The sequence below is a fragment of the Rhinolophus sinicus genome, chromosome 14 (genome assembly GCF_057876585.1).
Source record: "Rhinolophus sinicus isolate RSI-liver-muscle chromosome 14, RSI-T2T, whole genome shotgun sequence".
Lineage (NCBI taxonomy): Eukaryota > Metazoa > Chordata > Mammalia > Chiroptera > Rhinolophidae > Rhinolophus > Rhinolophus sinicus.
In genome coordinates this window covers 176,701,940-176,719,338 of record NC_142514.1, presented here as the reverse complement: position 1 = coordinate 176,719,338, position 17,399 = coordinate 176,701,940, and the positions used below count along the sequence as shown (strand labels likewise).

Here is a 17,399-nt window from a genome sequence, read left to right as displayed (position 1 = left end):
TGACATATATTGGTTAGATAACTAGTCACTTTCTACACAGGCTCTTACCCAGAATGCATACAGAAAAACCCCCAGTGGGGCCAAACCTTGATGTTCATTTTATTTTAATTGTATTATAAAGCGGCTAGAGTTCATGTAATGGACAGATTTTAACAGTTTGCACACGTGTGAGGAACCAGTTAATACCAGTTGGGTCTTATCTCCTCTTTTTAGGAGGGTTTGGACATCTTTATTTCTAGGGGATAAGCTGGGCGGTTCCTGGGGAGGAAATGCAGGCCTGGGCAGTCCCCATTCAGGCTCACTTTTATTACCCCTTTTTTGCCTCATCACTGGTTTTCTTTAAGCTCTTTAAATTCCATAGAAATGACATAGTCCTGTCTACCTAATAGCCTCTAAAATAGCTGACCCGTCTGCCTAGAACGCTTTCTTTACCTACTGGCAGCTCTCAATTAATTCACGCATGTCTTAGATCCCAGATAACTGTCTACATATCCAGGAAGCATTGTAACTTTGTTCACTACATTTGACTAATGTGTTTTGGATTTATAATGTCCAGCCTGTCTACATTCTAGCATAATTATAGTTTATTATACATAATTTGAATTATTGTTAACATTTGTCACTTCCGTTGAATGATAAGATTCATTAGTATAAAAATTACTGGATTCACCATGAAATACAAAGTATACAGAAGTGTAACAGACACTTAGGAATCTCTCAGTAACTTTTAGAAAATGAAATTCATGCATAAATTAAAGATTGACGAAACAAAAATGTGGTCAATAAAACTCCAAGTTTTTCCACAAATAGGGAGTGCCCCATATAAATTCAAGACATAAAATGAAGCATGGAGTATTTAGGGAATGACACATTTTGGCATGGCTGGACACCCAAACCTTGTACAAAAACAATCAATGTAGCATTATTTGGGATTTCACAAAAAATGTATACTATGATTGTTCATTGAGATACTACACAGCAAAGAGAAGGAAACAACTATCATCATGTGGAACAGCATGGAGGCATCTCATACACATAACACTGAATGAAAGAATCCAGACAAAAAAAGGATAAAAACCTGCATGATTTTACTTCTGTATACTTTATACTTTATACTTTGTATGTGTCATATCAGAGTCCACGGACAGTCTCTGAAAGGCTTGTTCTTTTCTGAGTTTTGGTCATGGTTTAAAGCAGGGACATCTTAATTTTCAAAACGTTCCCTTCTTTTAAAAATACATACAACTCGAAAAGGTTTACTAAAAACAAAGACTACTAAAAACAAAGATTGCAGGCAACTACAGAATTTCATCATTAACTTTAGGTGTCCAGGAGTTGCTTGCACACAATACATTTTCAAGATAGTCTTATAAAATTAGTAAAGCCTACAACTTTCATAGAATATTTCATTAAATTACTCTCTTGTTCCCAGAGGGTACTACTTTGCATATATATATATATATATATATATATATATATATATATATATATATATATATATATATATATATATATATCAGAGGTGTGTTAGCAAGCTACAGTCCCTACTACTTGTTTGCTGCAACAGGGACACTTACTAAACCAGGTTTTTCCTGGTAGCACTGTCACACACTGAACTTATATGATAGTGGTCCAGGCCTCAGGGCCAGACAACCACTTTCTGGAAGGAGTTTATAAGTAGGCAGTTGCTTATACAGTATTGTGTTTAAGGGCACCAGTGATATCAGGAAAGCAATATAGATACAGAATATTTTTTTCTCACTTGTTTGTCTCTTATGTCTTAAATTCTATCTCAAATCTTCTCCCTTACCCCATAGATTAAAAAAAAAGCCATTCTATTAAAACACAAACCCTTTGGGAAGGAATTTAGACTATCCAATTGTCAGCAATATATTGCTACCCATGCTCTGTGTTTAATGGGTATTGGGAGTTATTCTACAGGTCTGGAGGGGCTTCCATGTTTATGGAGACAGTCGAGACCCTGCTTAATGAGAGTGTCGCTGGGGAAACTGGCATCCGTGGGGACAGGGAGGATCTGAGGGCAAAGGAGTATGGAAAGGAATGAGGTGACAAGGCTGCTCCTCCTCCAAATATGAACCAGAGAGAGAGAGAGAGACAATAGCAGTAAGGCTCTTAGGTACCACAAATACAGCATGTTCTTGAATTTACACGGTGGAAAATTACTTAGGTGGCTATTTATATCACCTAACAATTTTTTAAAAGGTCTGTATTTCTTTCTTAATCACCCAGGATGTGAACGGTTAGTAGGGAAGTGGGGGAATGTCATATCCAGGAACTTGCCATTGCTCTGCCCACTCCACAATTACTGATGATGAGGGAAAAGCAAAGAAATATATTCATTATTTGCACCTCTCACTTAACTATGTTTCTGTATTACAGGGTATAACAATGTTTCCACAATATTGAAAAACAACAACAGTCTTGTCAGAAGATGTTTGTTATGGCACCAATTAATTTAAGAACTACTGCCTCAACTCGGGCACCATGTTAAACACCATGTCTTTAAGAAGAGAATAATAAAATTATCATAACTATGACATAGGTTGGTGTAGAAATAGCACGATTTAGTTTGGATAAAAATGTGCCACAGATTCAGTAGAGTGATATGCAAATGTAACAGAGATCACTGTCATTATCATTTACCAATTTATATTATATAATTGCAAGGAGTCAGGCTTCCTCATGGAATCCTAGCATTGTTTAATTCTTCTTCTAATGACTGGAAAACAGAAAGGACCAGTAGTTTACTATTAAGAGATTGAGATGACTTTACCCCCCACTTCCATCCCTTCCTTCACACGCAGGGATTCCCAGACCTGAGTGATGGCTGTTGAGAATTGCACTGGCTTCCCCGACATCCTTCTCCTAGGACTTTCTCACAGACAGGATGTACAGCGGGGGTTCTCTGTGCTCTTTCTGCTGATTTATGGCATCGCTGTGATCGCCAATCTAGGGATGGTTTGGCTGATCAACATGGACCCCAGATTCCACACGCCCATGTATTATTTCCTGAGCAATCTGTCTTTCTGTGATGTCTGCTACTCCTCCACTGTCTCTCCCAAGATGCTGGCTGATTTCCTATCTGAGCAAAAGAGGATTCCATATAATTTATGTGCTATCCAGATGTTTCTCTTTTGTGCCTTTGAAGTCGTGGAGTGTCTCCTGTTGGCTGTCATGGCCTATGACCGTTATGTAGCCACTTGCAACCCACTTCTTTATACAGTTACCATGTCCAGGAGCATCTGTACCCAGCTAGTAGCCATTGCCTACCTTGTGGGCTTGGTGGATTCAGCAATCCACACCTGTTGCACATTTCGATTGTTATTCTGCAATTCTAATATCATCAATCACTTTTTCTGTGACAGCCCACCCTTACTAGCCCTCTCGTCCTCAGATACATCCATCAATGAGATGGTGATGTTCACTTTCATTGGCTGTGTCGTGGGGTCCAGTGTTACCACTATCTGCCTCTCCTACTGCTACATCATAACTACCATCCTTAGAATGAACTCAGCAGAGGGGACACGCAAAACCTTCTCTACCTGTGCCTCCCACTTAACTGCTGTGGCTATGTTTCATGGGACACTCTTGTTCATATATTTTCGACCCAGCTCAAGTTATTCCATGGACACAGACAAAATGGCCTCTGTTTTCTACACAGTTGTCATCCCCATGTTAAACCCACTGATTTACAGCTTAAGGAATAAGGATGTGAAAGGTGCCCTGAAAAAAGCAACTGGCACTAAATTATGTTCTGGGTGAACCAGTGTTTTCACTCCAAAGTATTTATTGAAAGATTCTCAGAGGTAAAGTTCAGGTACTGTGACATAGGTTCCTGTAGTCTTATTAGTACAATCTTCTGGATATTTTCTGTTCCTTATGTTTGTGCCTAAATGGAGTGTAAGCAGCAATAATTACAGATCTTAGTTTTCTCTCCAAACTAAGTTAAATAAGAATAGGTCCACTTTGCTCTTTTGCAAGAAGGCTCTTTTTATACCTTTATTTTCTGTTTATGAGTATGTCCCAGTGAGGTATCACGAAAATGGCAATCACACCCATGTCAATTTAACTTAGCGTCCTTAAGATTCCTTTAAACACGCATCCATATAATAGGTTTAATAAACTTGCACAGTGAGAGGGGAGTGTTAGTGGTTAAGTTAGGTTTGTTTGTCTCCTTCCTATGTACTATATAGTTTCACCCTATAAATATCCCATCATAACACTTAGAAGTATATAGTTAGTAAATAAATAAATAGGAATATATTGAAAATCTCCTGTCACAACTCAAACTTCCATGAAGGCACATCCCTTCTCTGTCTTGTTCGCCATCATTTCTGCTTTGCTGTTTCCAAGGTTCAGCTCCAGGATGCCATTCTAAAATGTTTGTTTAATAAAGTAGTGAGTGTAACCTGAAATAAGATGCAAAAAGGAACTCTCTTCATTAATTCTATTCTAGTATGTTCATCTTAGATGAAATCTATCAGCGCTTCTTTCTTCTGTCCTTGGCTGTGACAACAATCAGGGGGAAAAATTGTCTGATGTAAAACTCTTCTAGGATCCTCTTTTCCTCATCATTAGTGCCCAGTTACATCAGCAGACATCGCCAGGATCAAAAGCTCTAGATTTACATTACACCGCCCAGTGCACACCAACCTGTGAATTTCCTTTCCTGCCTTCACACATAGTGCTCTTGACAATTGTAAAGAAATCACATAAATGGAAGCTGGGGATAAAGCACCTGGACATTTTCCAAAGGCCAGTGGAACAGAGGACTGGATCTCCTTTTGTGTGTTCATAGCATCAGATGTACTAGTTCAAATTAAAATAAACTTAAAAAGCTGAAATGATGGAATATTACTCAGCCACAAGAAAAGATGAAATACTGTCATTGGTGACAACATGAATGGATCTTGACATTAGCATGTTAAGCAAAATAAGTCAGACAGACAAAGTCAGGAACCATATGATTTCACTCATATATGGGATATAAAACTGAAAATAACAAGTGAACAAGACAAACAAAAACTCATAGACACAGACAACATTAAATGTTTACCAGAGAGTAAGGGGGAGGAGGTGGTAGAAGAGGGTAAAGGGGGTCAAATATGTGGTGATGGAAGGAGAACTGACACTGGGTGGTTTACACATAATGTGATATATAGATGATGTATGATAGAAGGGTACACTTGAAACCTATAATGTTATTAACCAACGTCACTCCAATAAATTTAATAAGTTAATTAATTAAATTTTTAAAAGGCTGAAATTCAAATTGATACAGTTTAAATTAAAAGGAAGATATGCTAAGTTAATAATGTTTTCAATAGAAAAACCCAAAAAACATCATAGTATTTACATTAGTGTTACGTTTATAGTGATCTATATTGGCTCTCTGTGGAACTAAAATTTCTAAAATTTTAGTGGTGGTCATTGCTGAGTAGATAGATGTTAGGTAATCATATGAAGTATTCCAAAAACTCAATTTATTGCATATGCTGTTTGCAGTGTACTAAATTAGGAATTTATCCAGTTATAAAAACATAACACAGTTTCTGGTTCACAAGAGTATTCATTTTATTTTAGGCTGTTTTCAAGAAAGGAACATGGAGACACTCTTTTCTGGTTTCAGGGGGACAGAATAATGGGTTACATGAGGTTTTTTATTTAAATCCTCTTCCTAAATTTTATATATTCCCATAGTGTGTAAAATGAACTATTATGTACTTCAAACCACATAAGAATAAAATAACACATTAAAAACATGCAATTCCCAGCAAGTTACTAGCCTAGCATTACTGTTTGAACAGAGTTTTAAGACAAATCAAAATATTTCATTATTTCTTAAATATTTTCTAAAGATTTTGATTTAATAGCCTTACATATGGTCAGGATATCAGAGGGTTTTTTCTTTCATTCTTTTTTCTTTCTTTCTTTCTTTTTTTTTTTAACTTATATTCATTTTAAGAAAATGATAACAATGGGAGAAGGTTAAAGATAAAAAGTAGATTTTGAAGTAAAACTGATCTGAGTTCATGTCTGTATAATATCACTTCCTTATCAGCTCTGTGACCTTATCCAACACACTCCCTACCCGGGACTGAACTGGTGCTGACAGAAAAGTTGGTATTGTTCATGGCTTCATGCCCTTTTTGTTGGTTGAGACTTCATTATCCACAGATTATTAGGGGAACATCCATATAAAACTGACTTTTCCAACAGTCAGAAGAACCAAAGGTCAAGAAACAGACATTGTTGAAAAGTTGTCAAGCTCAGTTTCAAGGTTTCTTAAGAAAGAAACAATTGGCTCATCACTTTCCTAAAGGCATGTTTAACATCTTTATTCCTTAGACTGTAAATTAGGGGGTTCAACATAGGTATAATCAATGTATAGAACACAGAGGTCACTTTGTCAATATCCAGGGAATGATCAGTGCTGGGGCGCAAATAAATGAAGATGAGGGTACCATGGTAAATAGTGACCACGGTCAGATGGGAAGCACAAGTGGAAAACCCTTTTCTTCTTCCCTCGGCAGAACCTGTTTTAAGAATAGCTGCTATGATGCACACATAAGAGAGAAGAACTGTCAGAAGACAGATCGCTTCCACCAAACTAGCAAAGACAACAAGAACAATGTCATGCTTGTAAGTGTCAGTGCAGGACAGAGAGAAGAGTGGGGAGATATCACAAAAGAAATGGTTTATTTCTTTGGAGCAGAAAGACAGCTGGAAGGTATTAGTGGTGTGAATAACTGAGCTCACGGTGCCCCCCAAAAACGCTCCAACAACAAGTTGGCAGCAAATCCTCTTAGACATCATAGCGGTATAAAGCAGTGGGTTACAGATTGCTATATAGCGGTCGTAAGCCATGGCAGCCAAAAGGAAAGATTCCGTGTCAACCAAAGAGCAGAAAAAATATAACTGTGCAACACAGCCATTGTAAGAAATGGTCTTCTTATTGGAAACCAAGTCCACAAGTAACTTGGGGGCAATGACGGAAGAGTAGCATGCGTCAATGAAGGACAAAATGCAGAGGAAAAAGTACATAGGGGTGTGCAAGTGGGAACTGGCTGTGATTAACAAAATCATGCCAAGGTTCCCCATCAGAGTAACAGAGTAGATGCAAAAAAACACTGCAAAAAGAACACTCTGAAGTTCTGGATGGTCACTAAATCCCAAGAGAGAGAACTCAGTTTTCACAGTGCCGTTCTCCAACTCCATTCTCTGTAATGCTCCTGGACTTCTGAAGTTGTGACAGAGTATTCATGGTGATACTAATAATAACCTCAGTATTAACAAAAAGAATAGAAAAGAAAATGGTCAAAATAAACAGAAGAGTAATTCTAAATCTACTTGGGCATCCTGATAACTCCTAGGCATATCTACAGGTATTGTAGTATAATATTGTACATGGATTTTCAATTTTTTTAACTAAATTGATAAATTATCATTTATATTTCTTAAATCTATTGTTGTCCACATTAAATGACACCACCATCAAACCAGTTGCTGAACTCTAAACATGGGCTTCACTCTTTCTTCAACTCTCTCGTCTTCTACAAATGTCAAGTAATAGTGGTTAACCAAAGTGTTATATAGTAAACTCTGAATAAATAAATCTGTTCCCATTTATGTTGTTTTTATTTCCACAACAGATAAAGCATCGCTGTTCCAGGTGAAGCCCTGTATAGATAAAGGCACAGTTTTGTGTTTCTCACCTTGGCATGTGGCTTAACCCCTGAGGAACTAAGGAACGCCTTGGAGTTGTTTGAAATCCACTGGTAAAATAGGAAGATTCTGAAGAGTTATAAAAGTGACTGACTCCTGGTTCTGTCACTCAGTAGCTGGGAAACCTTGAACAGGCCAATTAATCACTGTTTCAGTTTCATCATCTACAATACAAGAACAATAGTACCATTCTTATCAAATTATGTGTTAAGTGAATTTCCATCTCCAGCCTCCATATATCCTCACCATCTGGTGACTTGACTGTTCTAAAGTCGGCAACAGCAATTATGAGTCAATCCAGACAACTATTATTTTATCTGGAATCCAAACTATGCAATACAACTAGAGAAATCTTCATGCTTACAAATTTCTTAAATTCAATCCAGGTAATATGATAATGATATCCAGGAATGTTTCCATGCCTTCCATAGTGAACAATTGTAAAGGATGTTGAAAAAGGCTCACCTAACTACCTCTCTGAGTTTTCCTGCCTTTCCTTGTCTTTGCCCTAATTTACATATCTGTAAGTTGTAGACAACTTATAGCAACTGAAGTAACACTCGTCTATAGATATGCACATTTTGTCCATTTTAGAGACAACTGATTTCCCTCCCCACTGTGAAAAAGCCAGTTCTGTATTTATTTATTTGCGAATTCCTGATCTATAATTCTTTGAATTAACTTTTATACCCATGAGAACAGCTTAATTAATTAATGAATTAAGTAAAATCATTGACACATGTTCATTTTATATTTGTGTAAAAGTCACAATATAAGTTATATATGTGTCTATATGATATATATTATATATATAATTATATATAATTGTTCTTTAACATTTCATATTATACACAGCTGTTTCCTTATTTAACAGCTGTTGAAAACCTTCATATTGCCTATGAGGTCTCATTCTATGACCTTCTTCTGACTGTCCAAAAATGATTTCTATTTTGTGGAGAAAAGTATGGAATAGCAAATAAGTATATCCTCAACTTTCCCGAGTCATTGTACAAGCATTTGAATTCATTAGTGATTCCCTCTCTCCCTTCTTTTCTTTTCTAGGAAAAATGTGGCCCTACTCTGAAGGTAATCCCTTCAGCTGTGCACCCAATTCTATTTGCATCAATTAAAACACTTATTAATTTATTACTATTAATCTTTACTATTGCTACTGTTAATTTATCTCTCATAAACTGTCAGCATACAGCAACATTTAAGTCACTTTCATTTAAAAAAATATTGCCCTGTATCTACTTCCATTTATTTTCCTTATTTTATTGCAATGTTTCCTTATAGGCATCTATACTGGTTTTCACTTTGTCACTTCAGCTTACTGAGAAAGAATTTTTGTCCCAACAACATAAAACTCTTTTTGCTCCACATCCTAAACTTCATCCTAGATGTCAAGTCAAAGATTTTTCATCGTATAACGAACTTTATTTTTCTGTTCCATGTGATAGCTTTGTGGTCTCCTTTCTTCTTAAAATCCCCTCTGATAATGCGGAGGTTTGTTTTAAGATTATCAAATGTTAAATGTGCATTTTTTGTTGCTGCTGTGGCTTTTATTGGGAATACCCCAAGGATTTAAACTTGTGTTATTCAGGCATGTTTTTCTCAAAACATCAGTTTCCTAGTTTCCTATGTGTAAAATATGTGACTATAAGAAGAGAGCATTTAAAATCCTACCAAGCTCTAATACCCTAGGATTAAGGTCAGAACACTTACCAGATCGCTATCTTTTTCATTCACCTTCTTATTACGCTGTTGTCAGCCTTAGTTCATTTTTCACTAGAAAAATTAATTTTGAGACTTAAAGATAAAACAATATTGAGCCATTACAACATTTTTCATAATCCGTTTAGGTAGGCCTTCTGTGCTCATAGAAGAAAGTTGTGTCTGTTTAAGAAGGTTGTGGTTCCCTGGGATAAGGCAGGACCTTTTATATTTTGCTTTGAGGCTTTGAGAATAGATTTCTAATCTCACAACAGGAACACATACTCTGTATCCAAATCCCAGTGGAAAAATTTATGTGAGCAATTAAACAGTTCTACTGAAGAGTTCATTAAACACAAAATGAAAGCATGTAATTTTGTTCTTATACATCTTGAGAATGTCTCCAAGAAAAATGTAGTTTTGGCTCTCAAGATAGTAAATTATTATATATAACATTGGATTATGATATTTGTCATCTAATTTGATTTAACCAGCTCAAAGCAATTTACTTAACCACTAACAGAATATTCTGTATGTTAGTATGGAGGAATAAACGGGAAAGAAGCAAAAACGTATCTACCTAGCTGCTGAGAATTAGATCTTGAAAGTCAAAATGAAGATGGAAAACCAATTATAAACAAAGTTAATGACTCTAATATGTGTTATACGTGCATCATGTTGAAATGGAATTCTGGCCATCCAAGGCCAGACTAGACCTGAGAGTTTCCAATAAATACATTTACTCTGTGAATATGTTATGCCAGGCAGTGTTCTGGGTACAAAACAGAAAAGGAGGATAATTTCAACTGAAGATTAAAAATCCTGACAAGTACCAAGTAGTGAATGAGAAACAGTAGAGGAAGCAACATAAGCAATACATGGGCATTGGAAAGTCCATCACATGACTAGAAACTTGAAAATGAGATTTAGAGCAAATGTGTTACCTAATGAAGAAAGACTGGAGAGAAAACACACCACACACACAACACACACACACACACACACACACACATATATTGTCCTACCTCTTATACATAAGAGGTAGGACAATTAAGTTCACAAACTCATCCTAGAAAAAGTGCTACATATTTCATTGCTGAACATCACTGTAGGCAGGCAACAGCTTAACCTTTTGTTTCCTTCTGCCTGCCCCCATAGAAAGGAGATTCTGTAAGACGATCCTTTCAGGGACTTCGCTAAACCTTTGTGTTTACACCCTATGCCTCCCTGTTTGGTCCCAGAAAGATGACTGGACAGTCAATGACCAGTAAGATTCCTCACGGAAGGAACAACTCAAGCCAGACACAGTTGTGGGGAACAACAGGGAACCCATGGGGTTCACAGAGGTGGGCACAGCCCCCACCACCTTCCTGGGGCTAAGGAAAGCCTCAGCCTGTGTGGCTGCATTCCTTCCCAAAACCTGCAAGAGAAGTGATTCAAAGAGGTGCTCTCCATCTATTCATATGCATATAGGTTTTGTCCCTTGGGGAAGTTGAGACTTCTGGACCAGCTGTCTGCAGGCAAGGGTGATTGACTCCAATAGGTTATCTATTAAGATGTATTACATCATCTATAAATTCCATTGTGTGTTCACCACCCAGAGTCAGTTCTCCTTCCATCACCATATATTCGATCCCCCTTACCCTAATCTCCCACCCCCCACCCCCCACCCCCCTTACCCTCTGGCAACCACTAAACTATTATCTGTGTCTATGAGTTTCTGTTTCTCATTTGTTTGTCTTGTTCTTTTGTTGTTTTTGGTTTATATACCACATATCAGTGAAATCACATGGTTCTCTGCTTTTTCTGTCTGACTTATTTTGTACACCTGCAATCTATGTAATTTTACTAACAATTGTCACCCCAATAAATTTAATAAAAAAAAAGAAAAAAAAAAAGATGTATGAGATTCACAGACCGTGAAATAAATAATGCTAATACCTATGTGAATATCAGCAAAAGTCACTGGTTGGCCTGAGTCAAGGCTCCAGTCTTCCATGACTGCAAGGCCCCCTGGCCTTCTGAGATTTAACTGCATCAAGTCTCTGCTTCTTTCTTTTAAAAAAAAACTTAACCTAAAGCTGCCCCTTTTCGTTCCCTCACTGCCCGTGTTGCGCTGGACGCAACACATCACTACGGTCATCTTTAAAGTACTCCCCTTGGGAAGCTATGCACCGACGCCAGTGCCTAGTCCACTCTTCAAAGCAATTTTGGAACTGCTTTTCTAGAATGGCCATCAAAGCTGTCATCATATTACCCTTGATGTACTGAATGTCATCCAAATGTCTTCCTTTCAATATTTCCTTTATCTTCAGGTAAAGAGAGAAGTCATTGGGGACCAGATCAGGTGAGTAGGGAGGGTGTTCCAATACAGTTATTTGTTTACTGGCTAAAAACTCCCTCACAGACAGTGCCCTGTGAGCTGGTGCATTGTCATGATGCAAGGGCCATGAATTGTTGGTGAAAAGTTCAGGTAGTTTTCGTCTAACTTTATCATGCGGGCGTTTCAGCACTTCCAAATAGTAAACTTGGTTAACTGTTTGTCCAATTGGTACAAATTCACAATGAATAACCCCTCTGATATCAAAAAAGGTTAGCAACATTATTGCAATAAGTTTGCAAACTTAATTGTCATACCTCGTGTGTGAGTGTGTGTGTGTATGTGTGTGTGTGTGTGTGTGTGTGTGTGTGTGTGTGTGTGTAGGCAATGAGAGATATGAGCAGTTTTGAACTTTTATCTGCCCAGAGGATTAACCTCAGCAGAAAGAAACTCTTCTTTTCCAATAATTTCAGCAAAATCCCATAGGTACATCATTACATCACTATTCTTCACGCAGAAACCAATCACTGAGTTTCTTGGTGACTGACCATGAAGATGTCACCAAATCACATTGGGTGCAGAAACAGAAACCCACCCAGAATAGGAGAGGCTGGGTGCCCACCAGGAAATTGGATGTGATTAATAAGGAAAGGGAAATACATATGGACGCCTACAGTTTGCAAGTAAGAGAGCAACCAAAGTATGTATGTAAAATGAAAGAAACCACTTACAGAAATACAGAAGAAACTTTTATGTGCTTACTTTTCAGACATGTCCGAGGAGCACTCGGGTTTCCTCCATTATTCCCAGAAAACAGAGGTGTTACCTATGAAGTAATATTGGGAACAAAATAGAAATCTGACGTTTCACGTTTTTGTGAATCTAAATGTAATGCAGACTTCCTTTCTGCTAATAAGACAAAACAATCAGCCTTTAGATATAAAAAGCATGCCTATATCTTAGTAGGATATGGAGACCAATAGCTATCCATGCTAAGGTAAGACTAACTCTGTGTCCCCGGTGCCCTAAAATCAAATGTCTCTGGGACATTATAGATTCTGGAGAGATATGGAATCAGTAACTGGCTAAAAAGTGAGCAGCTGGGTATCTATCTGTTAAGGCTTCTTAAACACAAAGAAGTTCAATATCGAACGCTCCTCCGAGGAGACCAGAGCTCTAGTATATTGATGCACTCTAGTTTCATGACTCCCAGCTCAGGACCTTGCTCTCTAGGAGAGATTTGACAATGTCTGGAGATATTTTTCTTTGTCACAAATGTGGGGAAAGGTGGTTCTAGCATCTAATAGGTAGAGGCCAGGTTAAATACCCCATAATGTAGAGGGCAGATCCTCACAGAACAGAATTGTCTAGACCAAAATGTCACTAGTACTAAGGCTGAGAAACCCTGTTCTAATTAGAGGACCAAAGGTAAACTGTTCTCTCATTTCATTTTAAAATGCAAAATTCTTACGGGTAATATGGGAAATCTCACTCCATTGAAATCATCTGAAAACCAATCCAGAGTCATATTTTTATCGTAAGCACAATATAACTCCATTCTTTTAGTCATTATTTATTTAAACAATTATTACAATAAAAGACATATTGCCATTAACCCCCCTCAAAATACTGCCCTTTGCTTTGAACACACTTGTCCCATCATTCTTGCCGCTTTCTGAAGCAGTTCTGGAAGTCTTCTGTCATGAGTGTCTTTAGTTGTGCTGTCGTGGCTGTCTTGATGTCCTAAATCATTTTGACTTTGGGCCAGAGTCACATGGTGCCAGATCCGGTGAGTAAGGTGGATGAGGACACACTATAATGTTTTTATTTGACAGAAATTGCCATATACCAGAAGTGATGTGTGATATGGAGCATTGTCATGATGGAGGATGATTTATGGCACACTTTAAAACACACTTTCTCTCAACCATAGCTCACACCTGACTGACTGCACCAAACAAGTTGAAATTTGTCACACACTGTTACAAAAGTTTGATGTACCACTTGCCATATTGAAGAGCCCTACCTTTCCATCGGATGGCACTGAGCAGCAGCATTCACCGTATTTTGTGATCACAACAGAAAGGCTCCATGTCACACATCGCTTCTGATACGGCAATTTCTGTCGAATGAAAACATTACGGTGTGTCCTCATCCAACTTATTCACTGGATCTGGCACTGTGAGACTTCTGGCTCTTCCCTAACGTCGAAATGACCATGAAAGGTAAACGTTTTGAATCGATTCTGGACGTAGAGGCAGCCACGACCACACAACTAAAGACACTCACGACAGAGGACTTCCAGAACTGTTTCAGAAAGTGGCAAGAACAATGGGATAAGTGTGTTTAAAGCAAGGGGGAGTATTTTGAGGGGGATTAATGGCAATGTGCCTTTTACTGTAATAATTTTAGACAAATTTAAACATTCACTGTATTTTATGATGACAGTTCATAAATCCACCGATAATCTCTAAGGCTGGTAGTTTATCTGCAGTGTACATTTGACAGAATTGAGGTTAAGAAAGTTTAAGAGTCTTCCTCAAAATTACTCATCAGTGTCTCAACCTGTATCCAGGTATTTACTCTCAAGCCACGTGCGTGTTATGGCTACTTCACTAAATGACAAGGACCTATGTTGCATTTAAAGAAATGACACTAATAAAGATATGCACAATAAAAAATACCAAATGAATTCTTAAGAAAGTAATAAAAACAAATGAAGTGTTGACATTGCAGGAACATAGGAAAGGTAAATTATGATTGAGCCTCTGACAGACGGGTGTGTGAAGTTTGAAAATGGACCTTCATATAGATCAGGTTCTAATCCCTGAAACCTGTAAGTGCCTCCTTATTTTGAAAATGATTATTTGGAGATGTGATTTAGGTTAAGGATGCTGAGATGAGGAGATTATCCTGGATTATCTAGTTGCTCTCTAAATGCTATCACAGGTATCCTTAGAAGAGAGTAGCAATTTCAAAACCTTCTCTTTGTAAAATAGAGACTACACACACACACACACACACACACACACACACACACACACACACGAGAAAATGTAGTAAGAATGCAGCAGAGAAAGGTTTGAAGATGGTAGCCTTGAAGAATGAAGTGATATGACCACAAGTCAAGGAATGTCTGCAGCCAACAGAAGTTGAAAGCAATAAAGGAACAAGACAAACCAACAAAGAAACAAAAACTCATAGACACAGACAATAGTTCAGTGGTTACCAGAGGGTAAGAGGGGAGCGGAAGGTAAACGAGGTTACATATATGGAGGGGTAGAAGAGGGCAAATGAGGTCACATATATGATGGGAAGAAAACTGAATCTGGGTGGTGAACACCCAATGTGATATATAGATGATGTACTATAGAATTTTACACTTGAAACCTATGTAACTTTACTAACAACTGTCACCCCAATAATCTTAAAAAGAAAAAGAGCTGAAAGAGATAAAGAAAGAATTGTCCCCAGGACCCCATGAGAGTGTGATCTTCCCGACATCTTCATGTTGGCTCAATGATATCAATTTCAAATTTATAGCCCCCAGAACTGTAAGAGAATAAAGGTTTAACTTTTTAAAACACTAAATTTGTTATTTTTTATAAGCCATAGGAAACTAATACAATAGGCTTAGAATATAATAAATTTAGAAAGCATAATGGATGCTTAAGATAACTTCGGGCAGAGCAAACAAAAAATTAACAAGGACCTAGGAACTTTTTAAAGGTATGGTATGAAACACATGATCTACTTCTTTAATAAACAAGGTAGAATAGAGAACAAAAGGTAAAAGGAACAACAGATGATAATTTGTTAACAAGTTCTACCATATATTCTGCTAAGAACAAAATACGCCATTTCATTTTTATGAAAATTTTAATATAAAATTAGAGTATACTCTCTATTTTACAAAAGAGAAGGTTTTGAAAGTTCTAAAATTATAACCTTGCAATAGAATCGGTAACAAAAAAGAAAATAATCATAAATGACTAAAAGGTAATACCCCAAAATACACAAACGTATAGAAAATTCACTCTAAACTTTCATGAGAAAACAGACTATGAGACAAATGTATACTCATTCCATGTAAAAAAAAAAAATGAAGGCACTTTAACAAGAATGGTTGCATTCATTAAGGATAATGAAAAGACATGTTTCTTTATGTGCACTTTATTAGAAATATATTTATGCTATCTCAAACCAAACAATAGAGTTTAACAAAGCATTCCAAAAACGCATTCCAAGCAATTAGAGATTGGAGAACAACAGCAAAGGGAGAAAATGCATATGAAGCAGCCCATACAAAGGAAATCGATTAATAATACAGGCACATGGAAAACAAAAGGAGCATGCAGAGTTCCTCCTGCATGTAAAATCCTTCCCTATTTTACTTTCTTTCACATCCCCTCTTTAAAGTACAACAAACCCCTTTAAAGTCCACTGATGAAACCCTGACTCTAGCTAAAAAAAGAGCTTCTCAAAAAGTAATTGGAGCCCACCACATTACTGAGAGCTTCTTTCACGTCCTTGTTCCTCAGGCTGTAGATCAGGGGGTTCAGCATGGGAATCACTACAGTATAGAACACCGAGGCCACTTTGTTAGTATCCACACTGTTGCCAGAACCAGGCCGGCAATAAGTGAAAAGGATTGTCCCATGGAAGACAACGACGGCTGTGAGGTGGGAGGCACAGGTGGAAAAGGCTTTGCGCCTTCCCTCTGCAGAGCGCATCCTCAGGATGGTGATGACAATAAACAAATAGGAAGTGAGGATGATCATGATGGTGATGACCTCATTGAACGTGGCCACGATGTACAGCAGCAGTTCATTCATAGTGACATCAGAACAAGCAAGAGATAAGAGCGGGGGCAGATCACAAAAGAAGTGGTTAATCACATTGGATCTATAGGATGGGATTTCAAGAGCTAAACAAAGGTGAATCAGAGAACACACAGTCCCACACAGGTAGCAGCCAGACACCAGCACCATACGGAGTTTCTGGGACATGGAGACCATGTAGAGCAGTGGGTTACAGATGGCCAGGAAGCGGTCATAGGCCATCACCGCCAGCAGGAATATGTCAGTGATTGCAAATGCACAAAACAAGTAGAATTGCACCACGCATCCCAGAAAGGAGATGGTTATTTCCTTGTTTAAGACATTGCACAGCATCTTTGGCACGATAGTTGTGGAGTAGCAAAAATCCACAAAGGACAGGTGGCTGAGGAAAAAGTACATGGGAGTGTGAAGTCTAGAGCTGACCCGAATCAGTGCAATCATGCCCAGGTTGGCCAGAAACGTGACTCCATAGATGAGAAGGAAGAGCAGGAAGAGAAAGACTCTCAGCTCAGGGACATCTGATAACCCAAGAAGAATGAATTCTGTCACAATAGTACAGTTCTCCTGCCCCATTTCCACCACATGTCAGTTTGGAAAACCAAATAACTTTTGTGTTTCTTCTGAAATGGAAATAACAGAGAAGACACACATTTATATGAACTTAAGAAAATATAACACTGACGTCAAACACAGTGTATTTGGTATAAAATTGTCAAATAATTATAAATGTTCCGTGTCTCAGTGGATCCCACTGAGCAAATTTAAAGTATCAACAAAAA

The 17,399-nt window shown here is 37.7% G+C and overlaps 3 protein-coding genes across 4 annotated transcripts; 1 reads left to right on the top strand and 2 right to left on the bottom strand.

The window, feature by feature from the left end:
• Positions 1–2,844: 2,844 nt before the first annotated feature.
• LOC148755958 (olfactory receptor 5W2-like) lies at positions 2,845–3,783 on the top strand. Its single transcript, XM_088790002.1, has one exon. The coding sequence runs from the start codon at positions 2,845–2,847 to the stop codon at positions 3,781–3,783; it is 939 nt and encodes a 312-aa protein (XP_088646128.1).
• Positions 3,784–6,306: 2,523 nt separating this feature from the next.
• On the bottom strand, positions 6,307–11,042 carry LOC148755957 (olfactory receptor 5I1-like). 2 transcript variants are annotated; one of them, XM_088790000.1, is made up of 2 exons: positions 11,025–11,042; positions 6,307–7,227 (listed from the first exon to the last, which is right to left on the bottom strand). In XM_088790000.1, exons 1-2 carry the CDS (start codon positions 11,040–11,042, stop codon positions 6,307–6,309), a joined length of 939 nt encoding a protein of 312 aa, XP_088646126.1. The 2 variants fall into 2 exon arrangements, with proteins under 2 accessions (XP_088646126.1, XP_088646127.1); XM_088790001.1 differs by lacking the exon at positions 11,025–11,042 and having other exon boundaries at positions 6,307–7,365.
• Positions 11,043–16,239: 5,197 nt separating this feature from the next.
• Positions 16,240–17,193, bottom strand: LOC148755956 (olfactory receptor 5L1-like). Its single transcript, XM_088789902.1, has one exon. It carries the CDS (start codon positions 17,191–17,193, stop codon positions 16,240–16,242), a length of 954 nt encoding a protein of 317 aa, XP_088646028.1.
• Positions 17,194–17,399: the final 206 nt, after the last annotated feature.

Coding starts and splice junctions, on each gene's coding strand:
- LOC148755956 (XM_088789902.1), bottom strand. CDS start 17,193: ATGGGGCAGGAGAACTGTACTATTGTGACAGAATTCATTCTTCTTGGG.
- LOC148755958 (XM_088790002.1), top strand. CDS start 2,845: ATGGCTGTTGAGAATTGCACTGGCTTCCCCGACATCCTTCTCCTAGGA.